This window comes from Pongo abelii, chromosome 18, assembly GCF_028885655.2.
Source record: "Pongo abelii isolate AG06213 chromosome 18, NHGRI_mPonAbe1-v2.0_pri, whole genome shotgun sequence".
Taxonomy (NCBI): Eukaryota; Metazoa; Chordata; class Mammalia; order Primates; family Hominidae; genus Pongo; species Pongo abelii.
In genome coordinates this window covers 73,040,667-73,068,660 of record NC_072003.2, presented here as the reverse complement: position 1 = coordinate 73,068,660, position 27,994 = coordinate 73,040,667, and the positions used below count along the sequence as shown (strand labels likewise).

General features: G+C 51.6%; 1 protein-coding gene and 1 non-coding gene across 3 annotated transcripts in view; both read right to left on the bottom strand.

Moving 5' to 3' along the window:
* Positions 1 to 27,994, bottom strand: part of VAC14 (VAC14 component of PIKFYVE complex) — a 116,960-nt gene that overhangs the window by 86,845 nt on the left and 2,121 nt on the right. For both annotated transcript variants that reach the window (XM_002826618.6, XM_054534095.2), the window contains exons 2-9: positions 15,091 to 15,241; positions 14,575 to 14,742; positions 13,657 to 13,719; positions 12,994 to 13,101; positions 12,320 to 12,429; positions 11,901 to 12,007; positions 10,735 to 10,869; positions 9,656 to 9,805 (exon numbers count right to left, since the gene is read on the bottom strand). In XM_002826618.6, the coding sequence (XP_002826664.1) occupies positions 9,656 to 9,805; positions 10,735 to 10,869; positions 11,901 to 12,007; positions 12,320 to 12,429; positions 12,994 to 13,101; positions 13,657 to 13,719; positions 14,575 to 14,742; positions 15,091 to 15,241 (992 nt within the window). The remainder of the gene's footprint in view (positions 1 to 9,655; positions 9,806 to 10,734; positions 10,870 to 11,900; positions 12,008 to 12,319; positions 12,430 to 12,993; positions 13,102 to 13,656; positions 13,720 to 14,574; positions 14,743 to 15,090; positions 15,242 to 27,994) is intronic.
* On the bottom strand, positions 8,180 to 8,250 carry TRNAG-GCC (transfer RNA glycine (anticodon GCC)). The gene has a single exon. It is a non-coding gene; the product is annotated as a tRNA-Gly (tRNA).

Here is a 27,994-nt window from a genome sequence, read left to right as displayed (position 1 = left end):
GACTGCAGCTCTCAGGGCTGGAGCTTGCCTATTACAAATATTACTGTGGAATTTGCCTGATGGTGATTTCTGTCTCCCCTTTTCCTCCATTATTGACTAAAATTTTCTTTTCTCTTTCTCCCCCTCTCTCCTCTCCCCTCACTCCCTCCCTCCCTCCCTTCTTCCTTCCTTTTTTTTTTTTTGATACAGTTTGCCTCTGTCACCCAGGATGAAGTACAATAGCATGATCTTGGCTCACTGCAACCTCTGCCTCCCGGGTTCAAATGATTCTCATGCCTCAACTTCCCGAGTAGCTGAGATTACAGTTGCGCGCCACCATGCCTGGCTAATTTTTTTTTGTATTATTAGTAGAGATGGGGTTTCACCATGTTGGCCAGGCTGGTGTCAAACTCTTGACCTCAAGTGATCCACCCACCTCAGCCTCTGAAAGTGCTGGGATTACAGGCGTGAGCCACCATGCCCAGCGTATTGACTGAAGTTTTCTGTAAGGAAGAGCTGTCCCTTCTCCACCATTAATTAATTCAATTATTTATGTCATTATGGACTCCTGGATATTGATATTATTCTGTGGGTTATAAATCAAAATGATCATTATTTATATTGTTGTTCAAATGATACCAGGCTTCGCCTCTTAAAAGTTTTAAATTATGCAAGTAAAATATATCCTCATTCTAAAATTTTCAAACACAAAGCAAAACCTCTTTCTCTTCTTAATCTTCCATCTTACTTTTCTCTACCTGCAGATCACTGCCCCCCAGGGTAGGCAAGTCTCTTGCGCTGGCTTGTGCTGTCCTACTTCTTATTTTGTAAACATAAATGGGATCACAAAACTTATTTTCTGCAACTTGCATCTTTCACTTTGTCCTATGGCTTAGAGCAGTGCTATTCTAGGTGCGGGACATAGACCTTGTCTCCTAGTAAAGGGGGCCTTTATTTCCATTCCCTACTGCTGCCTGCCCCCTGTAGACCCAGGATGCAGCTCGGAGGGGACGGGGCAGCTGTGGTAGGCGGCTGGGCCCACTGAGATGCTCGTCCTCCCAGTGCCAAGGCCCAGGCAGCCTGGTGTCTGTCTGCTGGACCAGGGCCTGGGGAAAGGTGAGGAAAAGCTGGGGAAAGCTGGGCAGGATAGACTGGAACAGCAGCCAGGACTCCATGCCCCTGGAGGGCATCTTTTAGAAATACCCACATTTATAGATGAAATAATGTGGCATCAGAAATTGGCCTCAAATTAATTTAGATTGTCTCCTGATTTTCACTCTTACATCTCTCCTGTGCTTTCATGCAGGGTGGGACTGCTGAGGGGAAGGACTGGGCACTTCTTATTTTAATAGGTATCGTCCTTTAGGTTCTACCAATTTATATGTATTTCCAAATTGGAAGAGCAGTTACCCCTTCTAAAACCTTCTAAAGCCTTTCTTCACCTGTACAATGGGGTTAATGACAGCACCTATACCCTAAGCTTGCTATGACAATGAATGAGCTAACATTTGTTAGGTGTTTAAAATGACACCTACCATGTCATAAGACCTACTGTAGCATTTTTTTTGTTTGTTTTTTAGAAATGGGGTCTCATTCTCTCCCCCAGGCTGTAGTGGCGTGATCATGGCTCACTGCAGCCTCGAGCTCCTGGGCTCAGGAGATCCTCCTGCCTCAGCCTCCCAAGTAGCTGGGACTAAAGGTGTATGCCACCTTGCCCAGCTAATTTTTATTTTTTTATTTTTATTTATTTATTTATTTATTTTTTTTAATGTTATGCGAATTTCCTCTTAATAATTTATTACTTTTTTTGTTTGTTTGTTTGTTTTTTTTTTTTTTTAATTTCTGAAGTATTTATTGATCATTCTTGGGTGTTTCTCGGAGAGGGGGATATGGCAGGGTCATAGGATAATAGTGGAGAGAAGGTCAGGAGATAAACACATGAACAAAGGTCTCTGGTTTTCCTAGGCAGAGGACCCTGCGGCCTTCTGCAGTGTTTGTGCCCCTGAGTACTTGAGATTAGGGAGTGGTGATGACTCTTAAAGAGCATGCTGCCTTCAAGCATCTGTTTAACAAAGCACATCTTGCACCACCCTTAATCCATTTAACCCTGAGTTGACACAGCACATGTTTCAGAGAGCAGGGGGCTGGGGGAAAGGCCATAGATCAACAGCATCCCAAGGCAGAAGAATTTCTCCTAGTCAGAACAAAATGGAGTCTCCTATGCCCACCCCTTTCTACACAGACACAGCAACAATCTGATCTCTCCTTCCTTTCCCCACACTTCCTCCCCTTCTCTTCAACAAAACCGCCATCGTCCTCATGGCCCGCTCCCGATGGTCGCTGTCTCTTCGGAGCTGTTGGGTACACCTCCCAGACAGGGCAGCCGGGCAGAGGCGCTCCTCACCTCCCAGACAGGGCGGCTGGGCAGAGGCGCCCCTCGCTTCCCAGACGGGGCCGCCCGGGCAGAGGCGCTCCTCTCCTCCCAGACGGGGCGGCCGGGCAGAGGCGCTCCTCACTTCCCCGACGGGGCCGCCCGGGCAGAGGCGCTCCTCGCTTCCCAGACGGGGCCGCCCGGGCAGAGGCGCTCCTCAGTTCCTCCCAGACCGGGTGGCAGCCGGGCAGAGGCGCTCCTCACCTCCCAGACGGGGCGGCCGGGCAGAGGCGCTCCTCACTTCCCCGACGGGGCGGCCGAGCAGAGGCGCTCCTCACTTCCCAGAGGGGGCGGCCGAGCAGAGGCGCTCCTCACTTCCCAGAGGGGGCGGCCGGGCAGAGGCGCTCCTCACTTCCCAGACGGGGCGGCCGGGCAGAGACGCTCCTCACTTCCTCCCAGATGGGGTGGCGGCCAGGCAGAGGCGCTCCTCACCTCCCAGACAGGGTGGCGGGGCAGAGGCGCTCCTCCCTTCCCAGACTGGGCGGCCGGGCAGAGGCGCTCCTCACCTCCTAGACGGGGCGACCAGGCAGAGGCGCTCCTCACTTCCCAGACGGTGTGGCGGCTGGGCAGAGGTGCTCCTCCCTTCCCAGATGGGGCAGCCAGGCAGAGGCGCTCCTCACTTCCCAGACGGTGTGGCGGCCGGGCAGAGGTGTTCCTCCCTTCCCAGATGGGGCAGCCAGGCAGAGGCGCTCCTCACTTCCCAGACGGTGTGGCGGCCGGGCAGAGGTGCTCCTCCCTTCCCAGATGGGGCAGCCAGGCAGAGGCGCTCCTCACTTCCTCCCAGACGGGGTGGCGGCCAGGCAGAGGCGCTCCTCACTTCCCAGAGGGGGCGGCCGGGCAGAGGTGCTCCTCACTTCCTCCCAGACGGGGTGGCAGCCGGGCAGAGGCACTCCTCACCTCCCAGACGGGGCGGCCGGGCAGAGGTGCTCCTCATCTCCCAGACGGGGCGGCCGGGCAGAGGTGCTCCTCATCTCCCAGACGGGGCAGCCGGGCAGAGGTGCTCCTCACTTCCTCCCAGACGGGGTGACGGCCGGGCAGAGGCACTCCTCACCTCCCAGACGGGGCGGCCGGGCAGAGGCGCTCCTCACCTCCCAGACGGAGTGGTCAGGCAGAGGCGCTCCTCACTTCCCATATGGGGTGGCGGCCGGGCAGAGGCGCTCCTCACTTCCCAGATGGGGCAGCCGGGCAGAGGTGCTCCTCACTTCCTCCCAGACGGGGTGGCAGCCGGGCAGAGGCGCTCCTCACCTCCCAGACGGGGTGGCCGGGCAGAGGCGCTCCTCCCTTCCCAGACGGAGTGGCCAGGCAGAGGCGCTCCTCACCTCCCAGAGTGGGCGGCCGGGCAGAGGTGCTCCTCACTTCCTCCCAGACGGGGTGGCGGCCAGGCAGAGGCGCTCCTCACCTCCCAGACGGGGCGGCCGGGCAGAGGCACTCCTCACCTCCCAGAGTGGGCGGCTGGGCAGAGGCGCTCCTCACTTCCCAGAGTGGGCGGCCGGGCAGAGGCGCTCCTCACTTCCCAGAGTGGGCGGCCGGGCAGAGGCGCTCCTCACTTCCCATAGGGGGTGGCAGCCGGGCAGAGGCGCTCCTCACTTCCCAGATGGGGCAGCTGGGCAGAGGTGCTCCTCACTTCCTCCCAGACGGGGTGGCGGCCAGGCAGAGGCGCTCCTCACTTCCTCCCAGAGGGGGTGGCGGCCAGGCAGAGGCGCTCCTCACCTCCCAGACGGGGCGGCCGGGCAGAGGCACTCCTCACCTCCCAGAGTGGGCGGCCGGGCAGAGGCGCTCCTCAATTCCCAGAGTGGGCGGCCGGGCAGAGGCGCTCCTCACTTCCCAGAGTGGGCGGCCGGGCAGAGGCGCTCCTCACTTCCCATAGGGGGTGGCAGCCGGGCAGAGGCGCTCCTCACTTCCCAGATGGGGCAGCTGGGCAGAGGTGCTCCTCACTTCCTCCCAGACGGGGTGGCGGCCAGGCAGAGGCGCTCCTCACCTCCCAGACGGGGCGGCCGGGCAGAGGCACTCCTCACCTCCCAGACGGGGAGGCTGGGCAGAGGCGCTCCTCACCTCCCAGAAGGGGCGGCTGGGCAGAGGCGCTCCTCACTTCCCATATGGGGTGGCAGCCGGGCAGAGGCGCTCCTCACTTCCCAGACGGGGTGGCGGCCAGGCAGAGGCGCTCCTCACTTCCCAGATAGGGCAACAGGGCAGAGGCGCTCCTCACTTCCTCCCAGACGGGGCGGCCGGGCAGAGGTGCTCCTCATCTCCCAGACGGGGCAGCCGGGCAGAGGCGCTCCTCACTTCCTCCCAGACGGGGTGGCAGCCGGGCAGAGGCGCTCCTCACATCCCAGATGATGGGCGGCCGGGCAGAGGCGCTCCTCACTTCCCAGATAGGGCGGCCGGGCAGAGGGGCTCCTCACATCCCAGACGATGGGCGGCCAGGCAGAGACGCTCCTCACTTCCTAGACGGGGTGGCGGTGGGGCAGAGGCTGTAATCTTAGCACTTTAAGAGGCCAAGGCAGGAGGCTGGTAGGTGGAGGTTGCAGAGAGCCGAGATCACACCACTGCACTCCAGCCTGAGCACCACTGAGCATTGAGTTAGCGAGACTCCGTCTGCAGTCCCAGCACCTCGGGAGGCCGCGGCAGGCAGATCACTCGAGGCCAGGAGCTGGAGACCAGCCCGGTCAACACGGCGAAACCCCGTCTCCACCAAAAATACAAAAACCATTCAGGCGTGGCGGCGCGCGCCTGTAATCCCAGGCACTCGGCAGGCCAAGGCAGGAGAGTCACAGGAGCCCGAGGCAGGGAGGTTGCAGCAAGCCGAGATCCCGGCAGTACAGTCCAGCTTCGGCAACAGAGGGAGACCGAAAAAAGAAGGAGAGGGAGACCGAAAAAAGAGGGGAGAGGGGAGAGGGGAGAGGGGAGAGGGGAGAGGGGAGAGGGGAGAGGGGAGAGGGAGAGGGAGAGGGAGAGGGAGAGGGAGAGGGAGAGGGAGAGGGAGAGCGCCCAGCTAATTTTTAAAAACTATTATTTTTGTAGAGACAGGGTCTCTCACTTTGTTGCCCAGGCTGGTCTCGAACTCCTGGCTTTAAGCAATCCTCCCGCCTCAGCCTCCCAAAGTATTGGGATTACAGGCATGAGCCACCGCACCTGGCCCATTTGTTACATAAAGGATTAATGGCCCTGTCATGGACTTTCACATTTTTCTTTCATTTCTTTCTTCTGATTTAAAGGAGCCCTTTCTTGTGTTTGGATACTAACTCTTTAATGACAAAATACATTGCAAATATCTTCTCCCAGTCTGGGTCTTGCCTTGTAACTTTTAACCTTTTTTCAGTTACACCAATTTTATTCTGTTTTGAGATGGGGTCTCGCTATATTGCCCAGGCTGGACTCAAATTCCTGGGCTCAAGGGATCCTTCTACCTCAGCAACCTGAGTAGCTGGGATTAAAGATATGCACCACCACACCAGCTTCAGTTTTTAATTTAAATATGGTGTGTTTCAATTTTTTTTTTTAAGTAAGTTTTGCTTGTGGGTCTTGTTTAAAAAATCCTACCAGGTTTTTTTTTTTTTTTTTTTGAGATGGAGTCTTGCTCTGTTGCCTATGCTGCAGTGGTGTGATCTCAGCTCACTGAAACCTCTGCCTTCCAGGTTCAAGCAATTCTCCTGTCTCAGCCTCCCAAGTAGCTCAGACTATAGGCGTGCACCACCATGACTGGCTAATTTTTTGTATTTTTAGTAGAGATGGGGTTTCACCATGCTGGCTAGGGTCTCGAACTCCTGACCTCATGATCTGCCCACCTCAGCCTCCCAAAGTGCTGGGATTACAGGCGTGAGCCACTGAGTCTGGCCCCTAATTTTTGTATTTTTAGTAGAGACGGGGTTTCACCATGTTGGCCAGGCTGGTCTCGATCTCTTGACCTCAGATGATCCGCCTGCCTCAGCCTCCCAAAGTGCTGGGATTACAAACATGAGTCACCGTGCCCAGCCGTAAACATGTATTAAAACAACACTGAAGCACCCGTTAGTGTTTGTCATGTGCTAAGTGATTTACATGCAAAAATTTTGTCTGAAACACACAACCATACTATAGGTTAGGTATTACTATTGTTACCTGACTTAACAAATAAGAAATCTGAGGCTCAGAAAGGGTAGGCAGCTGTCTGAGGGGAACAGATATAAAGTCAGCAGAGCCAGGACTCATAGGCAGGTTGTTCAGACCCCAGAATCTCTGCTGCCATTCCTGAGACAATCAGGACACGTCCTAGAGGGGACCAGGCTGGACACGCAAAGTGCCACAAGAGCTCAGAACCAAGGAAAGGGCACTGTGCTGTGGATCGTCCCAAGTGGCAGGCCAAGGCGGAGTCAGAGCAAGTGAAGAGGCACAGATAAGGGGCTGCCCTGACTGGAGGTCCTGTGGTTAGAGAAGGAGGGAGAAGATCCGGAGGTGGGGCAGGGGTGCAAATATGCACACACACAAAGGTTCTTGCCCAGAGGTGTGCCATGAGGAACGTGATGCTGTCGGCGGATCAGCACAAGTAAACAAAGAAGGCCAGGCAAGAGGTCCTGTCTCCAGCCAGGTGGACCAGAGTGGGAACAGAGGGAGCAGAGAGGGAAGAGAGCAGGAGAGGCTATGATGAACCTGTCCCTGACCAGCAAAGCCATCTCTGTCTTGCAGCTGGCGGGGACTGTCTCCTGGGCACCTTGGTAAAAGACTGGTGATTAGTTAGTTACAAGCTAAGCAGGGCTGAGAGTGGATGTAAAGGCGCCAAATTAGCTGTTACCATCTCTGGGAACTAGTACAAAGTGAGCTTTTCATCTGATGAAATGCTGTTTATGAGGCAGTAAATCCAGATCCCAGAGGCATGAATGTATCCTGGTTAGGGTAATACTCTCCTGGGCAAGCAGCTGTGTGAAAAAATGTTTAGGAAAACCATCTGAAAAGGTAGATAGGCTGCATTGGCCAGGAATCGAACCCGGGCCTCCAGCATGGCAGGCGAGAATTCTACCACTGAACTACCAATGCTCCAGCTGGCAGGAACGTTTTTAGTTGAGGCCACGACCCACAGGATGGAGTGGTTCCTTTCTAGCGGGCTTGACTTCTTGCCACATAAGCAGAAAGGTGGCAGGGGCCGCTGGGTTCTAATTTAGAGGAATAGGCACTGACTTTTTTTTTTTAAATTGAGATATAATTCATATAACATAAGATTTCACATAACAAAAAATTCACCATTTGCAAGTGTTCAACTAGGTAGTTTTTAGTACATTCACGAAGTTGTGCACCCATCACCTCTATTTAATTCTAGAACATCTCCATAACCCCAAAAAGAAACCAGGTATCTGTAAGTAGTCAGTCCCAATTCACCTTTTCTTCAAACCCAGGCAACTGTTACTCTATTTTCTGACTACGGATTAAGAGGCACTGTGAACTTCAAACAAACAGAGCAGAAGGTGAAGCTGAGTAACTTCTATGATCTTAACTATGTATATACATTAAAAACTGGAAAAAATACGTCAAAATTTGAATATTCATTGCTTCTTGGGGATAGTCTTGTTTCTTTGCATTTTTCTCTACTTTCCAAATTTTCTAAAATGAGAATTAGAAAACAAAAATCAAACACTCATATTTCAGTAAGAGGTCACAAAATATGTATCCCCAAGTCTTCTAGTTTCTCCCAGTAAAAAAAGCTCCTCCCTTTGAAGGCCCGCACTAGCTTATCTCTCCAAGTTAACTTATTTCTCCAAGTTTTCTTTTTCCAGGAGCTGCCAAAAAGCTTTTAGTTGCTGCATTGGCCGGGAATCGAACCCGGGCCTCCCGCGTGGCAGGCGAGAATTCTACCACTGAACCACCAATGCTCCAGCTGAGTGCCGTTCTGCCTCCAGCTGTTTTGTTGCTCTGATTCACAGTGGTGATGGCACAGCTGTAACCTGACACCTGAGATGGGTCCAGCATGGACAGCTGCTGGATTTTACCAGCCAAACCCATGGGAGGAGGTGGGGCATGCATGCTTGACATTGTGCTCAGCTGTTCAAAAGAAAAGTCCATGAATGGCAATGGGAGAATTCTCAGCAATTCTTTTGGCTCCTGTGGGCAGGTTCCAGACCTTACTCTGTTATCCTTAAAGATCTGAGTAGGTTATACCTCAGTTTACTCTCTGGCTGCTTCGGCAAAGGAGGACATCACCCCAAAGCTCATCAGTGACCTCTTGGTGAGGACAGAGACCCAAGAAATACGAAAGCATCAGGGTTCTAGATGACATCTGGAGTCAAATTCCAGATGCCAGTCGGCAGAAATGTGGTTTCTTTTTTCCTTTTTTTTTTTTTGAGATAGGGTCTTTCTCTGTTGCCTAGGTTGGAATACAGTGGTGTGATCATAGCTCACTGCAATCTCTGCCTCCTGGGCTCCTGGGCTCAAGTGGTCCTCCCACTTCAGCTTCCTGAGGAGCTGGGACTAGAGGCGTGCACCACCATACCCGGCTAATTTTTGTAATTTTTTTTTTTTTTTTTTTTTTTTTTGTAGAGATGGGGTTTTGCCATGTTGCCCAGGCTGGTCTCAAACTCCTGAGTTCATGCAGATTGCCTCAGACTCCTCAAGTGCTGGGATTACCCAGCCCGGCCATAAATGTGGTTTCTTATAATGCGGTTTTCTTTACCTTACAGGTAAACAAGAAAATTATGTTAGAGGAGTCTGAAAGGAGAGCAGAGCAACTTCACTTTTTAAAGGCACTTATTTAGGCAAGAGAATTTTCAAGTACAGAATAAATCGAAGCTAGAGCTTTCTTAACCCTCCCACCCTCAGAATGACCCACATGGAAAAGGCAGCCAGGCTTCTGGGTGGCTGGATGTCTACGGCCAAGAATCAAGTGCCCCCTGAATCCTGGTACTCCTCCCATGCTCCAAACCTTCCTGCCCTGAAAACAACTCTTTCCTGTGAATCCAGGAAAAAGATGAAGGAAAGGCTTCATGGTCTTTGAGGCAGGAAGGGTTAAGATCATGGCTGCTGGAGACAGCCTGCCTGGGTTCCAATCCGGTTCCAGCCTTCACTAGCTGCGAGTGTGTGGCCATGCTACTCAGCTTCCTTGTGTCCTGTCTGCAGAATGGGGGAGAACCACTGCTGCCACTGCACTGGGTTGCTGCTACAATTATGTGAGTGACATAAAGTAGTCCTGGTTGCTTAAGTGAGGCCCCAAGGCAACTCCTATGACTTCTGGCTCCCTGGGCCTCCGACAGGAGGTGAGGGGTAGGGGCGGAGTCCACTCACCACTGGCTGTGCCCTCCTGCTTTGGCAGGGCATCGTCAGGGGTGGGCTCTGCCTGCCTCTGCCCAGGTCTCGGCTCATCTGGCTCGTCGTCCTCGGGGGTGACCAGCTTCATCAGGCTCTGGTTGCACACGTTGGCCACTTCTTTGATGCCTGAGTCCACTGATATAAGGAGCGTGATCTGGTTTGGATGCCTGTCCCTCTAAATCTCTTGCTGAAATGTGATTCCCAGTGTTGGAGGTGGGGCCTGGTGGGAGGGGTTTGGGTCATGAGGGTGGATCCCTCACGAATGGCTTGGTGCCCTCCCCATGGTACTGAGTGGGTTGAGTGAGTTCTTGCTCTATTATTATTCATGTGGGGGCTGGTTCTTTCAAAAAGCATCCCACCTCTCTTGCTCCCTCTCTTGCCATGTGACCTGCTGGCTTCCCTTCACCTCTGCCATGACTAAAAGCTTCCTGAGGCCTCACCAGAAGCCGAGCAGATGCTGGCACCATGCCTCCTGTACGGTCTGTAGAACCGGGAGCCGAAGGAACCTCTTTTCTTTATAAATTACCTAGCCTCAGGTCTTCCTTTACAGCAACACAAAATGGGTTAACATACAGCGGTCCCAGCCAGGGGAGGCTTCTCTGAACCTCGTATTCCTAGTCTGGAGCTCGGTCATCTCAGGGCTACGTTAGGCAGACAGGCTGTCCGAACTGAGTCCCTGCTCTCCTTGCCATACTGGTGCCCCTGTGAAATGTGCCTATTTCTTCTCTTAGGACCCCTTCCTAAACCCTCCCACCAACAGGATCTCCCCAGCCCAAGGTGGGGCAGTGTGAACTCACACGGTGAGAACTTTGGGGTCCCGGAGAGCTGCTCCAGATCTGCAAGTAACCAGGCAAGGTGTGGGGACAGCCAGCATCAGCCCTGGGGTCCCTGGCTTTCCTAATCCACGTTTGGCTCCACCTCTTTTTCCCGAGCTGCTAGGGACTATGGAAGTGTGATGGATCCTAAGAGAGCCCCCAGCCCCCAGTGCAGGGTCCCTCAACTTCATAATCCCTTTGGGGCTTCTCTCAATTATTCTCTCCCAAAGCAAAGGATACTTTTCTTGCGGTCATCGTAGGCCAGGCAGGGCAAGACAGCAGTCAGGATCCCGGAGGAGTAAGGCAGCATGACGCGGCCCGCCAGCTGGATGAACTCCCGCATCCAGCACATGGCTGTCAGCTGGATGAGGTCATCTGGAAGGGGAATCAGGGGGTTCAGAGGGGCCAGCAGGCGCAGCCCGAGTGCTCCCTCCCACTGACCATACACGTGGGATGGGGCTGGCAGCCTGTGGAACCCAAGCGCTTGATGGCTTCCAGCCTCACCAATGCTCTACTACCTGTGTGCTTTGCCTTCCAAAGGTGGAGACACAGGCTGGGACGGAGCAACAATCCTGTGCTAGACTCTAAGGGCAGCCGCATCCCTGCCCCTCTGTACTGGGACTCTGCTCCTCCTCTCTTCAAGAAGTGGAATGAACTTCTCCACCCCTCAAATCTGGGCTGGCCTTGCTTCTTTGGCCAATGGGATGTGGTGGAAGTGATGATGTGGCTGGTTCAAGCCTACGCCTCAACAGGCCTTGCTCACTTCTACTGTCTGTCTTGGAATCCCACTGATGCCATATGAGCATGCCCAGGCTAGCCTGCTGGACGATGAGACATGTGGTCCAGCTGCCCCCACGGTCCCAGCATGACATGAGCCAGACAACTGCCAGACATGAGTGAGGCCGCTGTGGCCCATTCACCCCAGCAACCCTACAGTTAACAGCAGGTACTTGATTGAGCCTAGCCAAGCCTGGCCCAGGTGAGTGGAACCACCCAGGTGACCCACAGACTCATGATAAGTGACTGTTGTTTTAGGGAATGACGTTTTGTGGTGGTTTGATACTCAGCAGAAGTGATCAGATACATAATCCCAAGTTCCAAGCATTTCAAGTCTCAGGGCTAAGGCCAAGTTCACCAGCAAGGAAACCTCCAGATCTTACTCCACACAGGCCACGCACACCAGGTGAAAGGACCTCTGTGTCTCTGGTGGTGACAGAACCCAGACCTCCCTCTGCGAGACCCAGCACTCCACCTCTCCCAGGGCCCACTGTCACACTGGCTAACATTCCTTCCAGGAATCTCCCCTGCCCCCTCACTGAAGCTGAGATGGTGAAAGGTGCTTCTGCGGAGGTGGCAGTGGCAGTGGCAGTGGCAGCCGTGGCTGTGGACCCTCCCCCCACACTCACCCGTGGTCTGGCAGTGGATCACCAGGATGTTGGCCATCTCAGCAAACTTCACACTGGAGGGGTTCTTCTTAATTTCTTTTAAGAATTCTCCAAGAACAACCTCACACCTATGAACAAGAACAGGAACGTGGAAACAGCGAGGGTCAGCCAGGGCTGGAGGAGCCTCAAACCAGTCCCATTTCCGTGCTGGGTCAGCCACCCAGAGGGCGGCTTGGCTTTTGGACTCATCAGGTGATCATTTTCAGATGCTGGGGGTTGATGGGCTCTTGGCTCCTGAAAGCGGGAAACACAAGAGCCAGGAAGAAGAGCTGATTTCCTGCCCTCCTGCTGTGGCCTCTCTGTGGGCATGAAGCTCTTGGGCACAGCCGGGGGTGGCAGCAGGCAGCAGGCAGCAGCTTCCTGTCCCTCACTCCACTCACATTTTGCGAATCTCTTTGCCATTGTCGCCCAGGATCTGGAAGAGTCCATCCAGGATCTCCGGCAGGTAATCCAGCAGGTTAATGTCTGGCACCGACTCCAGAACCAGGATCTGACCAGGGGAAGGGAACAGGAGGGGAAGTCACACCAGCTCCAGAACCCTGTCTCCCGCTCACCAAGCCTCTGGGACTGGGCTGTGGGAAGGGGACCCTGCTGAGACAGCATTTCCCTGCAGTGCAGGTGTCCCATGAGGGAGGAGGGTGCTGGCAGGGACAGCCAGCATTTTTTGTTAAATGTGCAGGGGAATGGCAATTTGACTCTAAGGAAATTCGGATGCCCAGGGGAGAAGGGGATGGATGGGGAAGGACAGACAAGGCTAGAAAAAGTGAGATTGCTGGAAGTAGCACTGCTGGCTTTAAAGGAACCTCCGGTGTTTTCTGGGACAAGGAAAGAACTGGACTCCCTTCAGGGGCAACAAGAACCTGACCCCTTCAGGGCCAACATGGTGGGTTTCGGGGGCAAAGCTGAATAAGGTGTTTTTGAATTATCAGGTGTTTAATGGCTATTCGAGGGAGAACATGGAGGGTTCCTATAGCCAAAGGGCCTGACAAGAGTGTGCTAGAGAGCAGATTTTCCAAACTGGAGGCTGGAGAAACGGTGTCCGGCCAGGCCTTACCCAGGAGATGATGAACTGCCGGGCATACTGGTTGTTGGAGTAAATCCTCTCTCGCAACAAGGGGATGAAGCTCACCAGGTCAAACTTGTTGCTCTCAGTCACAATGTCCTGTGGATCACAGGAAAGTGAGCTGCCGAGAGCCCGAGACCAGGGCTGCCTGACCTCACTGAATCACTTGCCCAGGGCTGGCTCCAGCGCTCAGGCAGCCACCAAGGAAAAAGGCAGATCCTGAGCTAGGCATAAGAGGTCTCTGGAGTATTCATCCTGTCCCAGTCCACGGGACACGCAAAACGGGTAGATTGAAAGCAGGAATCAAAGTCGAGAGAACCAATTGAATGGCAAGACTCTACTCTCTGTGGTCTGGCTGGAATGCCCAGGCCCCTGCTGTCAGGGCCAGGGTGGTGTGGAAAGTGACAGGCAAGATTCTTTGCTCTAGGTGGCGGCAACAAAAGGGGACATTTTGGGTGATGGCACAGTTCTGTATTTGATAGTGGTGATTGAGCTCTATATTCTTGTCATAGAACTGCACACCAGGGAGTACATGTAAATTTAAAATATATTTTAAATTCAAGAAGAACATTCCCAATGACAGAATTTCTAAGCTTTACAGACACATGGCAGAAACAGATTGTAGAAATAAAAGTGGGGACAAAGTACAAATACCTTTAAAAGGCGGTCTAGGAGCTCAGATCCACTTTTCACATTGGGGTCTGGGTCGGCCGCCAGCTGCAAGAGGCACAGACAGGGGAGGGACACAGAGGCGAGGGTCACGGTTGGATACAAGACCAGGGATTTCCTGCAAATCCGCAGCCGAGGCCTTGGTGCAGCCCGGAACATCTAGCAGGCCCCCCTTTCGGTGAACACATTTGAGAAAGGCTGGGAAAGTGGGAGTGGGTACCATGGAGTTGGCTGAGGAGCAGATTCAGGAAATACCCTTCTGTTCAGGGACTTCTCCCGTGACCCGCTGGGGTTCCTGTTCCCTGTCGTGACTGGGTCACGGGGTTGCTTCCCGTCAGCCTTCCCCAGGGGTTTCCAATCTAAAGCACTGGGTCCTCGTTCCACTCCTGGAGGAGGGGACAGGGTAGCTGCAAGGCTGATACTCTAGAAAATTCCATGGCATTCTGCAGGGGCAGCAGCACTGCAGGGCTGCTCCGCGCCTGGGAGGGGAACTCCACCAGGCTGCAAGAGGCACAGAGGAGAGCATGAGCTTTTTCTAGGGCACTTATGAGCTAGACTAAGTGCAGCCCTCCCTAAAGGGAAAGTATGGTCTGGACGATGCCATCAGCATCATCCCCTTCTACCAGGGAGGTGAGTGTTTCACAGACTATCAGTTTCTTCCCTCTACTGTGTGGCAGACTGATACTTATATCAAATGCAATCAAAATGAATTAAAAGAGAAATGAAAAAAGGTATAAATGCAAGTCCATTAAAAATGGTTAGATTCAATAGACAGTAAGTGTCCCTTGCAGCCACATGCTTGTTTGCTCTGCTTGCATCGGGGAAAAGCGGTCCAAGGTTCCAGAAGGTCAAGTGAGGTGGGTGAACCAAGCGCAGCTCAGTGAGGAGGAGGTGGGTGGTTACCTTGCTCAGCCCATCAAAGAGCACGTTGAAGTGGGGCAGCACAGCGCCCCGAGCCACCTTGACGATGTTGTAGAGGGCCTCGCAGGCATAGTAGCGCAGCCTGCTGTCTGCATCATTGAAGCAGGTCAGCACTGGCTCGATCAGCTCCTTCAGGTAGAGCCCTGAGTCCTGTGAGGGGGCAGGAGGAGGAGAAGACAGATCAGAATGGGTCGGAGCCCAGGCCCTGCAGCCTGCAGTGCCAGCTGACATCCCAGCTCCCTTGAAGGTGCTCAGGCCTTTGTGTGAGGGCTGGGCTCAAAGACCCTTCCCAAGCCTGCTTCCCAGGAGAGGGCCCATGCCTAGGGGACCAGGCTGCAAGGCCGCAAAGCCAGCCTTGCTGGTCTCAGGTGTGGACAGAGTGGTAATAAAACGTAGGTCTGCAATGCCCTGCTGGGTCTTGACAGGGAAGGCATCTGGATGGCTTGGTCAGTGTCAAGGCCAGGACTGGTATGTCTGTCCCTTGGGTGAAAGGCCCACCTTGCCCAGTGCGATGGAGCAGGCGGCCAGGCCGATGAGGCCCCCTTTCCGGCTGTGGGGGTGCTGAGACAGGGCAAACTCCTGGGACAGGGTCTGGATCACATGCTTGATTTGCACGGTATTGTTCTGGGCCACGAACTCCCGGACCAGCCTGGAGAGAGAGGAGAGAGGGGCTGTGGGAATCAGGCTACCTCTGCTGTGGCCTCCAGGGCCTGGGGCGGCAATGAGTAAGGGAGATGACCTGTTTGGAAAGAGGAAATGGGAGACAGGCATCTCAGGGCAGGTCTCAGTTCTGTTTCTGGCTGAGTCATGGTTGTTTCCCTATTCTGGGTCTCAGTTTCCCTTTGTGTACAATGGAATAAGGAACAGTGTTGCTATCTCACTTCTGGGAATCTGAGAGAATGCAAATCAATGTGTCACTGGGGACCAAAAAAGTGCAATGCATTATCAGTTGATCAACTGTCTTTATTCAACACTTACTCAGCTTTCCATTCGTGCATCTCAGAAATTCTCTGCGTCTGAGCGACTATTTCCAGGGACGTTGCTGGGACACATAGCTGAATCAGGCCCCAGTGTAATGGGTAAGATCCACATGCCAACAAATAATTGTAGCAAAGTGGCACCAGTGATATCACAGAAGCAAGAAAATGCAATGGCCTCAGTCTCCTTGGGCCGTCCAGGAGGGCTACAGGGAGGTGCCAGTTGAGTCAGATCTTCAAAACAGTAACAGGCACTTTCCAGGTAAAGAAAGGAAGGCAGGGCGCCTCCGGCATAGGGAAGAGCCTGGCCAAGGCCACGCAAGCTGACATGGCATATCTGGGACAGGATGAGAGCTCCAGCGTGTGGAAGGAGTGGCTAGAGACAGGTAAGGAAAAGATGAGCCGGTGAAAGTTTTCCAGCAAGGGATGACATGCTCAGCCCCATGTTCCAACTGGACATCTCTGGTGGTGGCTTGGAGAAGCTGGGCTGGGGCAGGCATGGGTTTGATGGGAGACTGATGCCGGGGACGTTCAGGAGAACACTGTAGCTATGGGGTAAGGAGGTCCTGAATGTGACTGAGGCAGTGGGAAAGAGCAGCAGGGACTGTTTCTAGAATTAAATGGAAAAGCATTAATAGCTGATATAAGAGGAGAGAGGAGGGTAGGGTAGACGGTGCCCCCAGGTGTCTCCCTGGACAGTGATGCTGATGGGGAGAGGAGCAGGTCGGAGGGAGGCTGCCTTCGTGGGAGGGAGGGGCTGCTGGTCACCCAGGGAGGATGACTCCCCAGGCAGGCCCTGCCCTGAGTGGAGGAGCTGAGGGAGGCCTGGATCCACGACAGACTAGTCTGTTTTCAGAGCCCCATGGACACAAAGGCCAGGCCTCTGCCCTCCCAAATCTCACATGGCATGTGGTGGCAGGAGCACCCCAGATCACTGATGGAGGAGAGGCAGCTGGGGTGGTCAGGGAAGTTTTCCTGGAAGTGGGATGGAGGCAGAAGGGAAAGAAACGGGCCTTCCTGGCAAAAGGAGCCCTGTTAGCAGAGGTGAGGATGCGGAAGTAGCCAATCTTGTCTGGGGCCCCAGAGAACAGAACAGCAGCGGGATGGGCTGCTGGTGGTAACCGGGGAATCTCCAGTTAGAAGAATAGATTTCATGTACCAGGGAGCTGGGCATATGAAAGACTGTCTTAAGGATCCTGGAGATGCTTGTGAAATGAGGACAGGAAGCGTGAGGGATGACACTGGTTGAGCCACTGAAGGTGGAAAAAGGGCAGTCTAGAGACTTCAGGCTTTAAAAAGTAACTGCAGGCACTCTCTCTCCTTGCTTTGCATCCAATCATGGCAGGTATCTTGCTCACCTGCTCCACAAATGGGGTCTCAAGTTGACTTGAAGAATTTTAAGAACAGTTATGTCCAAAAGGTGTCCATTAGTCTGTGTGGTTCCAGCTCAGGAGCTTTCTAATAATTAGAGCTAGGACTTTCTAGTAATTAAAACCAAATGCGCTGTCCTGTGAGACAGTGAGCACTCCGGCAAAAAGGCCGTTCAAAGAGGGACCGGGCAGTGGTTTGGTAAAGATTTAATATAGCCAATCATACGGAGCACCTATCATGCGCCAGGCACTGTTCACGCAAGAGGTGACAAAATAGTTCTCGCTCTGGGCTGGTGGACGTTGGAGAGGAGATGGGTGCTTCAGGAAGGAGCTATACAAGTGGCCTGTGAGTTGCCCCTTGCTTTCATCTTTATGGGACTGGGACTGTGGATGAACCCAGGGCCTCTGGATAGAATGTGAACTCCAGTTCATAGGCCCTAACTCTCAAAGCAGTGTACTAAGGCCTGGCAAGGGTGGTTCTACATCAACTTGTTTGGTCTCCCAAACTGGACAAACCAGCCAGGTGAGACCCAATCATCTGTCAGAGTGCTTGTCTCTAAGTATTGACAGAGACAGCCCCTTGCCAAAAGCCCTGCAGATGCTCTACCAAACAGCTGGAGCATTGGTGGTTCAGTGGTAGAATTCTCGCCTGCCACGCGGGAGGCCCGGGTTCGATTCCCGGCCAATACAATGCAGTGTTGCTTTTTCTGCCTTTTCCTGGCCAGTTTTCCTCAAAGAGAGATCCTGCTAGAGGAGCCAGTCAGTCTCTCCAACTACACCAGACCTGTAGCAGCCAAGGGTGCCCACAAATCTGGAACCACACTTCTCTGCTAAATGCACACATGAGAGCTGCTGGGTTCTCCAGAGAAGCACTCACTATGGCTGTGGAGCCAAGAACTTGATGCCTTCACCTTAAGGGGACTCCTGTTGTGCTGTCCTCAGCCTTGGCCAGTCTTCCGCAGGAAGCTGGCATGAAACCTGAGAACAGTAACACAGTTTAACACAAGACTAAACGCAGAATGTGGTGGGAGGACTCAAACAGTAACACAGTTTAACACAAGACTAAACGCAGAATGCGGTGGGAGGACTCAAACAGTAACACAGTTTAACACAAGACTAAACACAGAAGGCGGTGGGAGGACTCAAACATCAGAGAGGAAAAAGCCCCCCAAAGTTTTAATATACTTTTGCTACCAAGAAAGACTCAAGCTCTAGTTTCTGTCGCAAGGTCTGAAGGCAAATCAACTGGACACGCACACTCTCCTGCTTCCTGCCTTCTCCCTCCTGCTCTGCAGCCTGAGTGTTCCATTCTTACAACTGTGCTGATGTGGCAGCATCAGAGACTGACTTCATATTCTGTTAATCAACTTATATGCAAGGAGGCCCAGGAATGGGGTTAAAGGGAGGTGCGCACACAGCTGCTCACATCTGGGCCATTGGTGGTTCAGTGGTGGAATTCTCGCCTGCCACGCGGGAGGCCCGGGTTTGATTCCCGGCCAGTGCAGCAGTAGACCTTTTTTTTAATCCTAAGAGACTGAATTTGAGATTTCACACTGCCTAAAGAATTTATAAGTCCACTCTGAGAACTGAGAATGACTTGTTTCTAGTTGGATTTCAAATGCCTTTCATGAAAACACTTATTTTCCTAAATTCTGCGAAGATCTAGAACCTGGTCTCCTTGTTCTTGAAGAGTCCAGGATGTGGGATGCACCAAGGCCTGCTAAAGCAGCTGTGCCTCCCCATGCCTGCCCAGACAGCCTGCCCAGGAAGCCAGGACATGTTTCCGCTTGGTACAAGTTACAGCGGCACTAGGAGTGGGAGTGGGGACATCCTCGAGGCTTCAGCAAGGGGTCCAAAGGAAAGCCAACCTGCATGGCAGCGCAGGCCACCCTGGAGCCACCTCCTCTCCTGTCTCCTTGTTTCAGGTCACAAACATTCCCCGAGCAACTGGAGAGGGGACTGCTCCTGTGCGACGGCCAGTGGATGAGAGCTATTCCCTGCCCCCAAGGAGCTCTCTGCCAGAGGAGGAAAGAAGAGAGGGCTTAAGGAATACTGTGCACATAGAAAAAACACTTGGTAAGAAGAGCATGAGGTGAGCCGGGACAGGCCGGAAAGAGAACGACCGGTGTCTGCCAGGCAGGGATGTACTAGGGCTCTATAAGGGTCAGCACTGTAGATGGGTTTTGAAGGATGAGTAGGTGTTCGTCTGGAGCTGGTTAGGATGAGGCTGAACAAAGGCTCAGAGGAAGGAGGAGCAGGCATTTGGTTTGGCAGAAACAAAAGCCACAGGTGGAGGGGAAGTAGGTGACAGGGTTGGAAAAGTTGCTCCCAGTCATGCAGCATGGGACCCTGGACACTTGGCAAAGGGACTGGCATTTAGCCCCGGTGGATGTGAGGAGCTGCAGAAGACCACGAGCTTGCGCGTGGTGTGGACTTTAGGAAGGGCAGTCTGCACCAGTGGGTGGCATGGGTTTGAATGGTGCTTAGGAAGCTTTGAAGAGTACGAGGAAAGTGGCTCTGATGTCAGAGTGACAGCCTGCAAAAGTAACAGGGCCTCCTGAGGGAGGCAAGGGGGATTTCTGTGCTGAGCATTCCCTCCCCACGCCCTCATCTTTGCAAAGAGCAAATGTCTTCTTGCTTGGCACCAGCCGGAAGGCCTCCCCCACCAGAGTCCTACTAGGACTCAATTCAGAGCACCCCAGGCCACTACAAACATGACAGCCCATTCAGGGCCTGTGACCCCAGGAACTCCAAGTTTCTACTGTTTCCGGCCCTGCACTTCAGGGTAGAATATTCTTCATGTCCAGGAAAACAGGCGTCAGGCAGACAATGGCTGGAGGGAAAACCATGGAACGTGTCCTCACCAATATGTCAGTCTGGAGAGCACCGGGCCTGGGGTCAACCCCTGGGCCACTGGCAGGAAGAATCTGTTCCATGAATGAAGCCTACCCTCCTCATCTGACACGTGGGGCAAGCAAAACAGGGCCAGGCCGACCTCTGACCTCTGCAGCCTTCCTGCCGGGCTCCCGGCACAGGCTTCTACTCCAGCCAGGTCTGCCTTCTTACTGCGTCCTGCCAGGCCCATGCTGCACCTCCCATCTGCCCACTCTCTAGAAAAGCTTCTGGTCCCTTAAACGTTCTACCCAGCCTCAAAGTTCAGCTCAAATCCAGCCCTCTGCTTTCCTGATGATCCCACGAAGTGAGTGCAGAAGGACTCAGGACCCCTCATTCTGTGCCCAGCAACGTGCTGTCGAATGTCAGCAGGTAAATTCCTTCTAATTCCTTCTCATGCATGATTCCTATATCCACAACTTTTTTTTTCCTTTGAGACAGAGTCTCGCTCTGTTGCCCAGGCTGGAGTGCAGTGGCGCGATCTCGGCTCACTGCAGCCTCTGCCTCTCGGGTTCAAGCGATCCTCCTGCCTCAACCTCCTGAGTAGCTGGAGTCACAGGTGCCTGCCATCACGCCTGGCTAATTTTTTCTATTTTTAGTAGAGACGGGGTTTCACCATGTTGGCCAGGCTGGTCTTGAGCTCCTGGCCTCCAGTGATCCACCCACCTTGGTCTCCGGAAGTGCTGGGATTATAGGCAGGAGCCACCATGCCTGGACCCTCCACAACTTCTTGATAAAGTCCTTGAGGACTGGCACCATGTGTCTGCATCTCTAGCACTAGGCCTCTCTCTGAGTCCAGAACTTTGAGTGCAGTAGGTGGGGAAACACTTGTCAAGACCAGCAGGGGTGACAGGCAGCTTGAGCTGCAGGGAAAACCTGGGCAAGACCCCACACTGCCATATTGGTGACATGCGAGTGCTTTGCAAACCCAAACCTAACCTGCTGGGTTAATCAATATTGCATTTGGACGGTCCTCACCCTCTACTCTTATAGTCCAGGTTAGCAGGAGCAAAGGGCACCATTACTAGGACCCAAAAATGCACACCAAGAAGGGCTCAGGTCACCAGAGCTGTGGCTGCTGGCCGCGGAAAGGTGCACAGGCTTGGATGACACCTGAAGGGCAGCTGAAGGCGTGCTCTAACCCCTCGCTAGGTGCTCCAGAACTGCCCTAGTCAGCCAGCCTGTGGTGTGGTCTCTAATTCACAGGGCAAGTGCAGAGACAAAAAAAGCAACTACAAGGGGAAGCAGAGTAAGTGCAGTTGAAAACCTGGGCAGCCCCAGTTCCAGGTTTAGTGTCTCTTCAAAAGACCACACTATCCCTCCTTTCATCTACAGGTTGGGAGCCAGAGGTGGGGGATCTGAGGCTGAACTAGTTTTGAAGTTAGTATCTGGCCCAGAAACTCTCACGATCACAAATCCCTGGAGACCTTCACTAATGTGAAGGGCATGGACATCGCTGTCTTATACACCAGAGCAGGGAATCCACTTCTGCCTGGTTTCCTCCAAAAAGTGCTAAAGAACCCTGGCTGGAGAGGTGTCCTCTAGAGGCTGCTCAGAGCCTGGGTTCTCAGCTGGCCAGTGGCATTGCAGGATGGCAGGAACACCCATTCCCCAGAAGATACAAGCCCCAAGGGGGGCCAACATCAAGCTCTTGACGCCACCCTCAATGTCTCAAAGACTGCCACACCGACTACCTGATAGGAGAAGCAGCCACGGACACTGCAAGACACATCTGGACTTTCATGAGCCAAGGGAGAGCCTGGGGCCATCCAGCACAGCCACAGGACCCCTTAGCTTAACTCTGTACCACAGCACGGTGACAGTCGCAGGAGACTGTCACAGGTCACACAAGGACTACTGAGTTGACCACTTCCTAAGCACTTCACACTCTGCTGAGTATTCCAGGGGTCAGTTATTCCTTAGGACACCTCCTGCTGTAGCTATTATTATTTTACTCCCATCTTCCAGATCTGAAACAGTTGTAGAGAAATCAAGCCTCTTTCCTAGGGTCACGAAAGGTCTGAACCCTTGACATCTACCAAGTCCATATCCTTTCAACTATGTCACAGTCCCTCCCTCCCATCTCCCTAAGCCACTTCAGCTGCAAACCAATTGCACCCAATTACAGATGGCAATTCCCTTGTGCAGAACTAAGGCCCCCAAGTGAAACATAGCTTTCTCTATACACTTTTACACAGTGCTCAGTCATCGTCAAGGCATTCCTTCCATACACAGGGAGTACAGAGGAGGTGCCTACTTGAGATATTTTGAAATGAGGCTCTAGCGCTGGTCTTCTGTGAACACAGGAACACAGTGAGTAACCATCAGCTGAGTACCTACTATTTGCCAGACAATGTGCTGCATGTTTACATACAGGGTCTAATTGAAACCTTAAAACAAGCCACTGAGTTAAGTACCATTATACCCATTTTACAGTTTGTGGAAACCGAGGCTCAGAGAAGTTAAGAAATATACACAAAGTCATGCAAGTTGTAGACGATGGATCTAAAAATCAAATCTAGGCTTTTCTAACCCCAAGATCTAAAATCTTATCCACTATATTAGACTAGCCCCTCCCCAAATAGCACAGCTACCACCAGCTGGGTGCCCACTGTGTGCCAGGCACATGATTTCATTTAACTCCAATCCCATGTCATTTGGTGATGGCCCTACGTCCCAACCTCTGTCCTAGGTGGCAGAGGTTTTAGCCACTGAACTCAGGTTCCCATGTGTTCAGAGGGAACGTCCTCAGCTGTAGGTGGGTTAATCATGACAATGACTTCACAGGGCTTTTAGAGAATTAAATTAGATAACCACATTCTGTGCTCTGTACTGCACATGCTCAAAAAACAGTATTAGTGCAAAGGCAGAATCAGAGACAAGCTGTGATCTTATACATAGCACACGAGGTTGTGTTCATTCCATAAATGTTGGCTGGGCACCCACCAACGAACCTAGGTTGGACCTAGGAATGAACTGATTAGAAATGAGCAGATACGATGTAGGAATGAGCATGTACTGAGCATATAGTGGATCCAACCAGTGGAAAAAACTACAAAGGAGAAGCAAGAGTCGGTGACAGCAGGAGGCTTGTTTTGATCTCGGGTGACAGTAGTTTTGACTACTGAATAAGTGCTTCCCTCAGACTGTAACAAAACAGCACTAATTTAAAAATTGGGACACAATTCACATACCATAAATTCACTCTTTTAGAGTGTAGGTGTCAGCAGCCTTTTGTATATTCACGAAGCTGTGCAACCATCACCACCATCAATTGTAGAACATTTTTTTACCATCCCCAAAAGAAACCCTGCACCCACTGGCAGTCACTCCCCAATCCCCCGAGCCCTAGGCAAGCCTGAGTCTACTTTCTGTTTCTATAGATTTGCCTATTCTGGCCATTTTATATAAATAGAATCACACAGTATGTGGCCTTTTATGGTTGGCTTCTTTCACTTAGCATAATGTTTTCAAGGGGCTTTTTAAAATAAGAAAACTGAGGCACAGAGAGGTTAAATCAGAGATCACAAACTCAAATGCCCACACGGGCCAGGCAGGAGATATGGGGGAAGCCCAGGAGGTAAAACAGGCTCTGGTTAATCTGCCAACAGGTGGCAAAGCTCCCGACGATTTGCTTTGCAGGAATGCGGGCCCCCAAAGTCACACCTCCCAAGTCCGTAAGATAATCCAGAAACCTGAATTTCACTGTGAAATTTCTCAATTTAAAATACTTTGTGATCCAGGCCAAACCAAACAGGTCTGCATGTAGGTCACAGCCCCCAGGGGCCAGCCTGTGACCCCGGGATTAAACAATTTAAACAGGGTCCCACTGCTGATAAACAGCCAAGCTGGGTGGAATTCTGACCAGAACTCCAAAAATTACCTTGAGCCACTGGGTAATAAATACAGTTATGCGCCACATAAGGACATTTTGGTCAACAACAGACTGCATATTCCACAGTGGTCCCGTAAGATGATAATGTTATATTTTTACTATACTATTTCTATGTTCAGATATATTGGGGTACACACATACCACTGTGTTACAATTGCCTAAGTATTCAGCAGTCACATGCTGTGCAGGTTTGTAGACTAGGGACAATAGGCTCTACCATATAGCCTAGTAGTGTGTGGCAGATAGCACCATCTAGGTTTGTGTGAGTAACTCTATGTTGTTCACACAATGATGAAACTGCCCAAAACACACTTCTCAGAATGCATCCCCCTGAGCCGGGCGCAGTGGCTCATGCCTGTAATCCCAGCACTTTGGGAGGCTGAGGCGGGTGGATCATGAGGTCAGGAGATCAAGACCATCCTGCCTAACATGGTGAAACCCCATCTCTACTAAAAATTCAAAAAAACCAAAAAACGAAAAAAAAACAACCAAAAAAATTAGCCGGGCGTTGTGGTGGGCACCTGTAGTCCCAGCTACTAGGGAGGCTGAGGCAGGAGAACGGCGTGAACCCGGGAGGTGGAGTTTGCAGTGAGCCGTGAGATCACGCCACTGGACTCCAGCCTGGGTGACAGAGCGAGACTCTGTCTCAAAAAAAAAATAAAAAGAAAAAGAATGCATCCCTCTGAAGCGACGCATGACTCTGGCACCTTCCCCACAGAGGTGGTAGGCTCCGAAGAACCAGGTCAACCTTCACCTGTTCAACTTTCACCTGTTCACAGAGCTCCAGGGACTCGCCTCCCCCACAGCCAGCAGGCAGGGAGGCGTGATTCAGGAGCTCTGCTCCCAGCAGCCCTCCCTGGGGCTTTGGGCTCTCAGGGGGCATGGCCTGGGCCACCTAGCAGGACAGTTACATTTGCTGGCTTTTGAACTCAAAGTTCAAAGACAAGATCAGGTGCATTCAGGGAGGTAGGACCACAGACGGAACTCAAAGCTCAGGACCACTAGAGACTTGACCATGAGTGGCGCTGTCTCTCCCAGCTAGCAGTGAGACAGTGGGGGCCCTGCCTCCACGATGCCTGGCAGAGCGAGCACCCACCACACTGATCTGAGTGCCTGCTAGCATTTCTCCCCCACGTTAGACTCTTCTGGGAAGATAGCCGGCATCTTCCCACCTTTTTCATTACGACTGATCAATGACTATATTAAAATTGAAAACCCACAAAACCGACAACAGCCATGATAAAAATCCTAACCTGACTGCCTTATCCTATAGGAAATTGTGTGGTCCTGTGGGAATAAGGTTGTAGTGGCAAAAGTTCTCCAGAACTTTGTACAACTGGCTCCCAACATTTAGACAGTTAGTGTGGTCACTTAACACCACACTGGTGGTCTTAAGATTCTGGATCCGGGGGTCCTTCAGTTGAGGCAAACATCCATCTCTGCATTTTTAGTGTCTGAGAGGCCTGTCGTCATGATACAATCCCCTCTTATTAGTGGTTTTAACGCCTCACTGGAACACCATAGGCAGGTCTGGCTCTGTCACCTGAGCTCTGGAGAACTGAAAGTGGCAGCTAAAACCACCGAGGAGAATTTCAAGTAAGAAATTCCTTTTATTATAAGTATGTCCCCTTTTTGGTAGGGAAAACCAGTCATGCAGTGGGGACGTCTTCTGAGACACATGAACCTGAGTTTTCTTGCTAGGTTCTAGCTGTGAAACCATGGGAAGATTACTTAACCTCAAGAAGCCTGTTTCCTCATCCGTGAAACGGGGTAACACCACCACGCCCATAGGGCAGCGATGCAAAATGAATGAGATGAGTGGTCTACGATGGCCAAACCAAAGGAAGCTTTTCTATATCCTCCCAACCATCCAAAATGGGGCAGACAGCACTTTATATACGTGCACTCCCAGGCTTCACTATGATCACTGTGATAGACTGAACAGTCCCCCAACCTCCAGATTCATATATTGAAGTTCTGATCCACAGTGTGACTGGATTTGGAGAGAGGGCCTATAAGGAAGTAATTAAGGTTAAAAGAGGTCGTAAGGGTGGGGCCCTTGATTCCATAGGATCAGTGTCCTCATAAGAGGAGACACCAGGCTGGGGCAGTGGCTCTTCCCTGTAATCCCAGCACTTTGGGAGACTGCAGTGGGAGGATTGTTTCAGCCTAGGAGTTCAAGACCAGCCTGGGCAACATAGTGAGACCCCCATCTCTATAAAATAAATTTAAAAATTAAAAAAATTCAAGAACAATGCATTTGTTACTATGGGTCTTACTGAGCTAAAATCAAGATGTTGGCAGGCTATGTTATTTTCTGACGCTCTAGGGGAAAATCCATTTTCTTGCCAGCTTCTAGAGGCTGCCAGCATTCCTTGGCTGGTGGTTCCCTTCCATCTTCAAAGCCAGTGATGACTGGGTAAGCTTTCTCACATCACATCACTCTGACACTGACTCTTCTGGTTAGGGTTACATTGGGCCCACCTCGATAATCCAGGATAATCTCTCTATTTTTAAGGTTAGTGATTAGCAACCTTAATTCCCCCTTGCTGTGTAACATAACATATTCACAGGCTCCAGGGATTAGCATGGGGCAAATATGGGAGGCTATCATTCCCCCTACCAAAAAGTGGTAAGAGCCGTACTGACAGATAACAACTATGTGATATACATATGTTAGAAATAATTAGGGCAATTACATAACAATTCTCTCTCTACATATACAGTTTATAACAATTACAATGTGTCCACTACTACACTAAGTGCTTGACATGGTTTGGATCTGTGTCCCCACCAAATCTCTTGTTGAACTGTAGTTCCCAGTGTTGGAGATGGGGCCTGGTGGAGGTGGCTGGATCATGGGGGTGGATTTCTCCCATGATGATGAATGGCCTAGCACCATCTTCTTGGTGCTGTTCTTGTGATAGTGAGTGAGTTCTCAAGAGATCTGGTTGTTTGAAAGTGTGCAGCACCTCCCTGCTGACTCTCTTTTGCTCCTGCTCCCGCCATGCGGGACGCCTTGCTCCCTCTTTGCCCTCCATCATGATTGGAAGCGTCCTGAGGCCCCGCCAGAAGCAGAAGCCGCTATGCTTTCTGTACAGTTTGCAGAACCGTGAGCCAAATAAATCTCTTTTCTTTATAAATTACCCAGTCTCAGGTATTTGTTTATAGCAGAGCAAGAACAGACTAACACAGCACTTTACAACATTAGCTCAAACAACTCTATGCATATTATTATTATTCTCATTTTACAGATGAAGAAACTGAGGCACAGAGGTTAATTAGCTTGTTCAGGGTCACCTAGCCAGTAAATGGGAGCTTGAACCCCAGTTCCAGAGCCTGCTCTTAAACACCATGCCACGCAGCCTCTCAAGAAATAGGGTATCTTAAAGGGGCCACTTACCTAAGAACAGGACTAAGCACTTTCATTTAGGGAGCACATGAACTGACTCATTTACGCCACATAGATAACTGCCAATATTCAGACCCTTCTTTTATTGGGCATCTGCAGTCTGATTAATGAGAGATTAATTAATAGTCTGTGTTTGCTGAGGGTCACTTTGACCAGGCCAAATGAAGAATATATTAAAACATACAATATCCTATGTGTACCTGACACATAGAAAGTGCTTAGACACGCAAAATGCTGGTGAAGCACAGATAAGTAAGTCAATATCTATCTCTAAGCAATTTGTGAAACATATGTTCTGAGGAAGGCATCGAACTAACCAGCCATTCTTCATTCTAAGCATGACTGGAGAAGGCTGGAAACAGATGAGAGGGTCTTTGAGGCCAGTGCTTCTCAAACTTTAATGTGCACACAAATCACCCAGGGATCTTGTTAAAATGCAGATTCTGATTCCATAGGTCTGGAGCAAAGCTGCAGAGCCTCTAACAAGCTCCCAGGTGATCCTGATGCTGCTATCTGTAGGCCACGCTTTTGGGCAGCAAGGTCCTGAGCCTGCAATGTTATTTCCCCACCGAAAATGTATGGTCATTCATTTCTTTGGACACCAGCTGTCAAGTGCTGCCAGGCTGAGTGCTAAGGATAAATAAAACAGATAATAAACAGAACTCTCTGCTCTTAAGGAGTTCACAGTCAAGGCACTGGTGAGTTTCTCTAAATTCCACAAATCAAGGGCAATGTCCAATACAAAATGAACTCAATCAAAGACAAAAACCTTACAGAACTGTGTGCAGAGTGAGAACAGATACACAGGTTGCACTGGAAGCAACAATAATGCTGAGATGAATACCTCTCTCTTCAA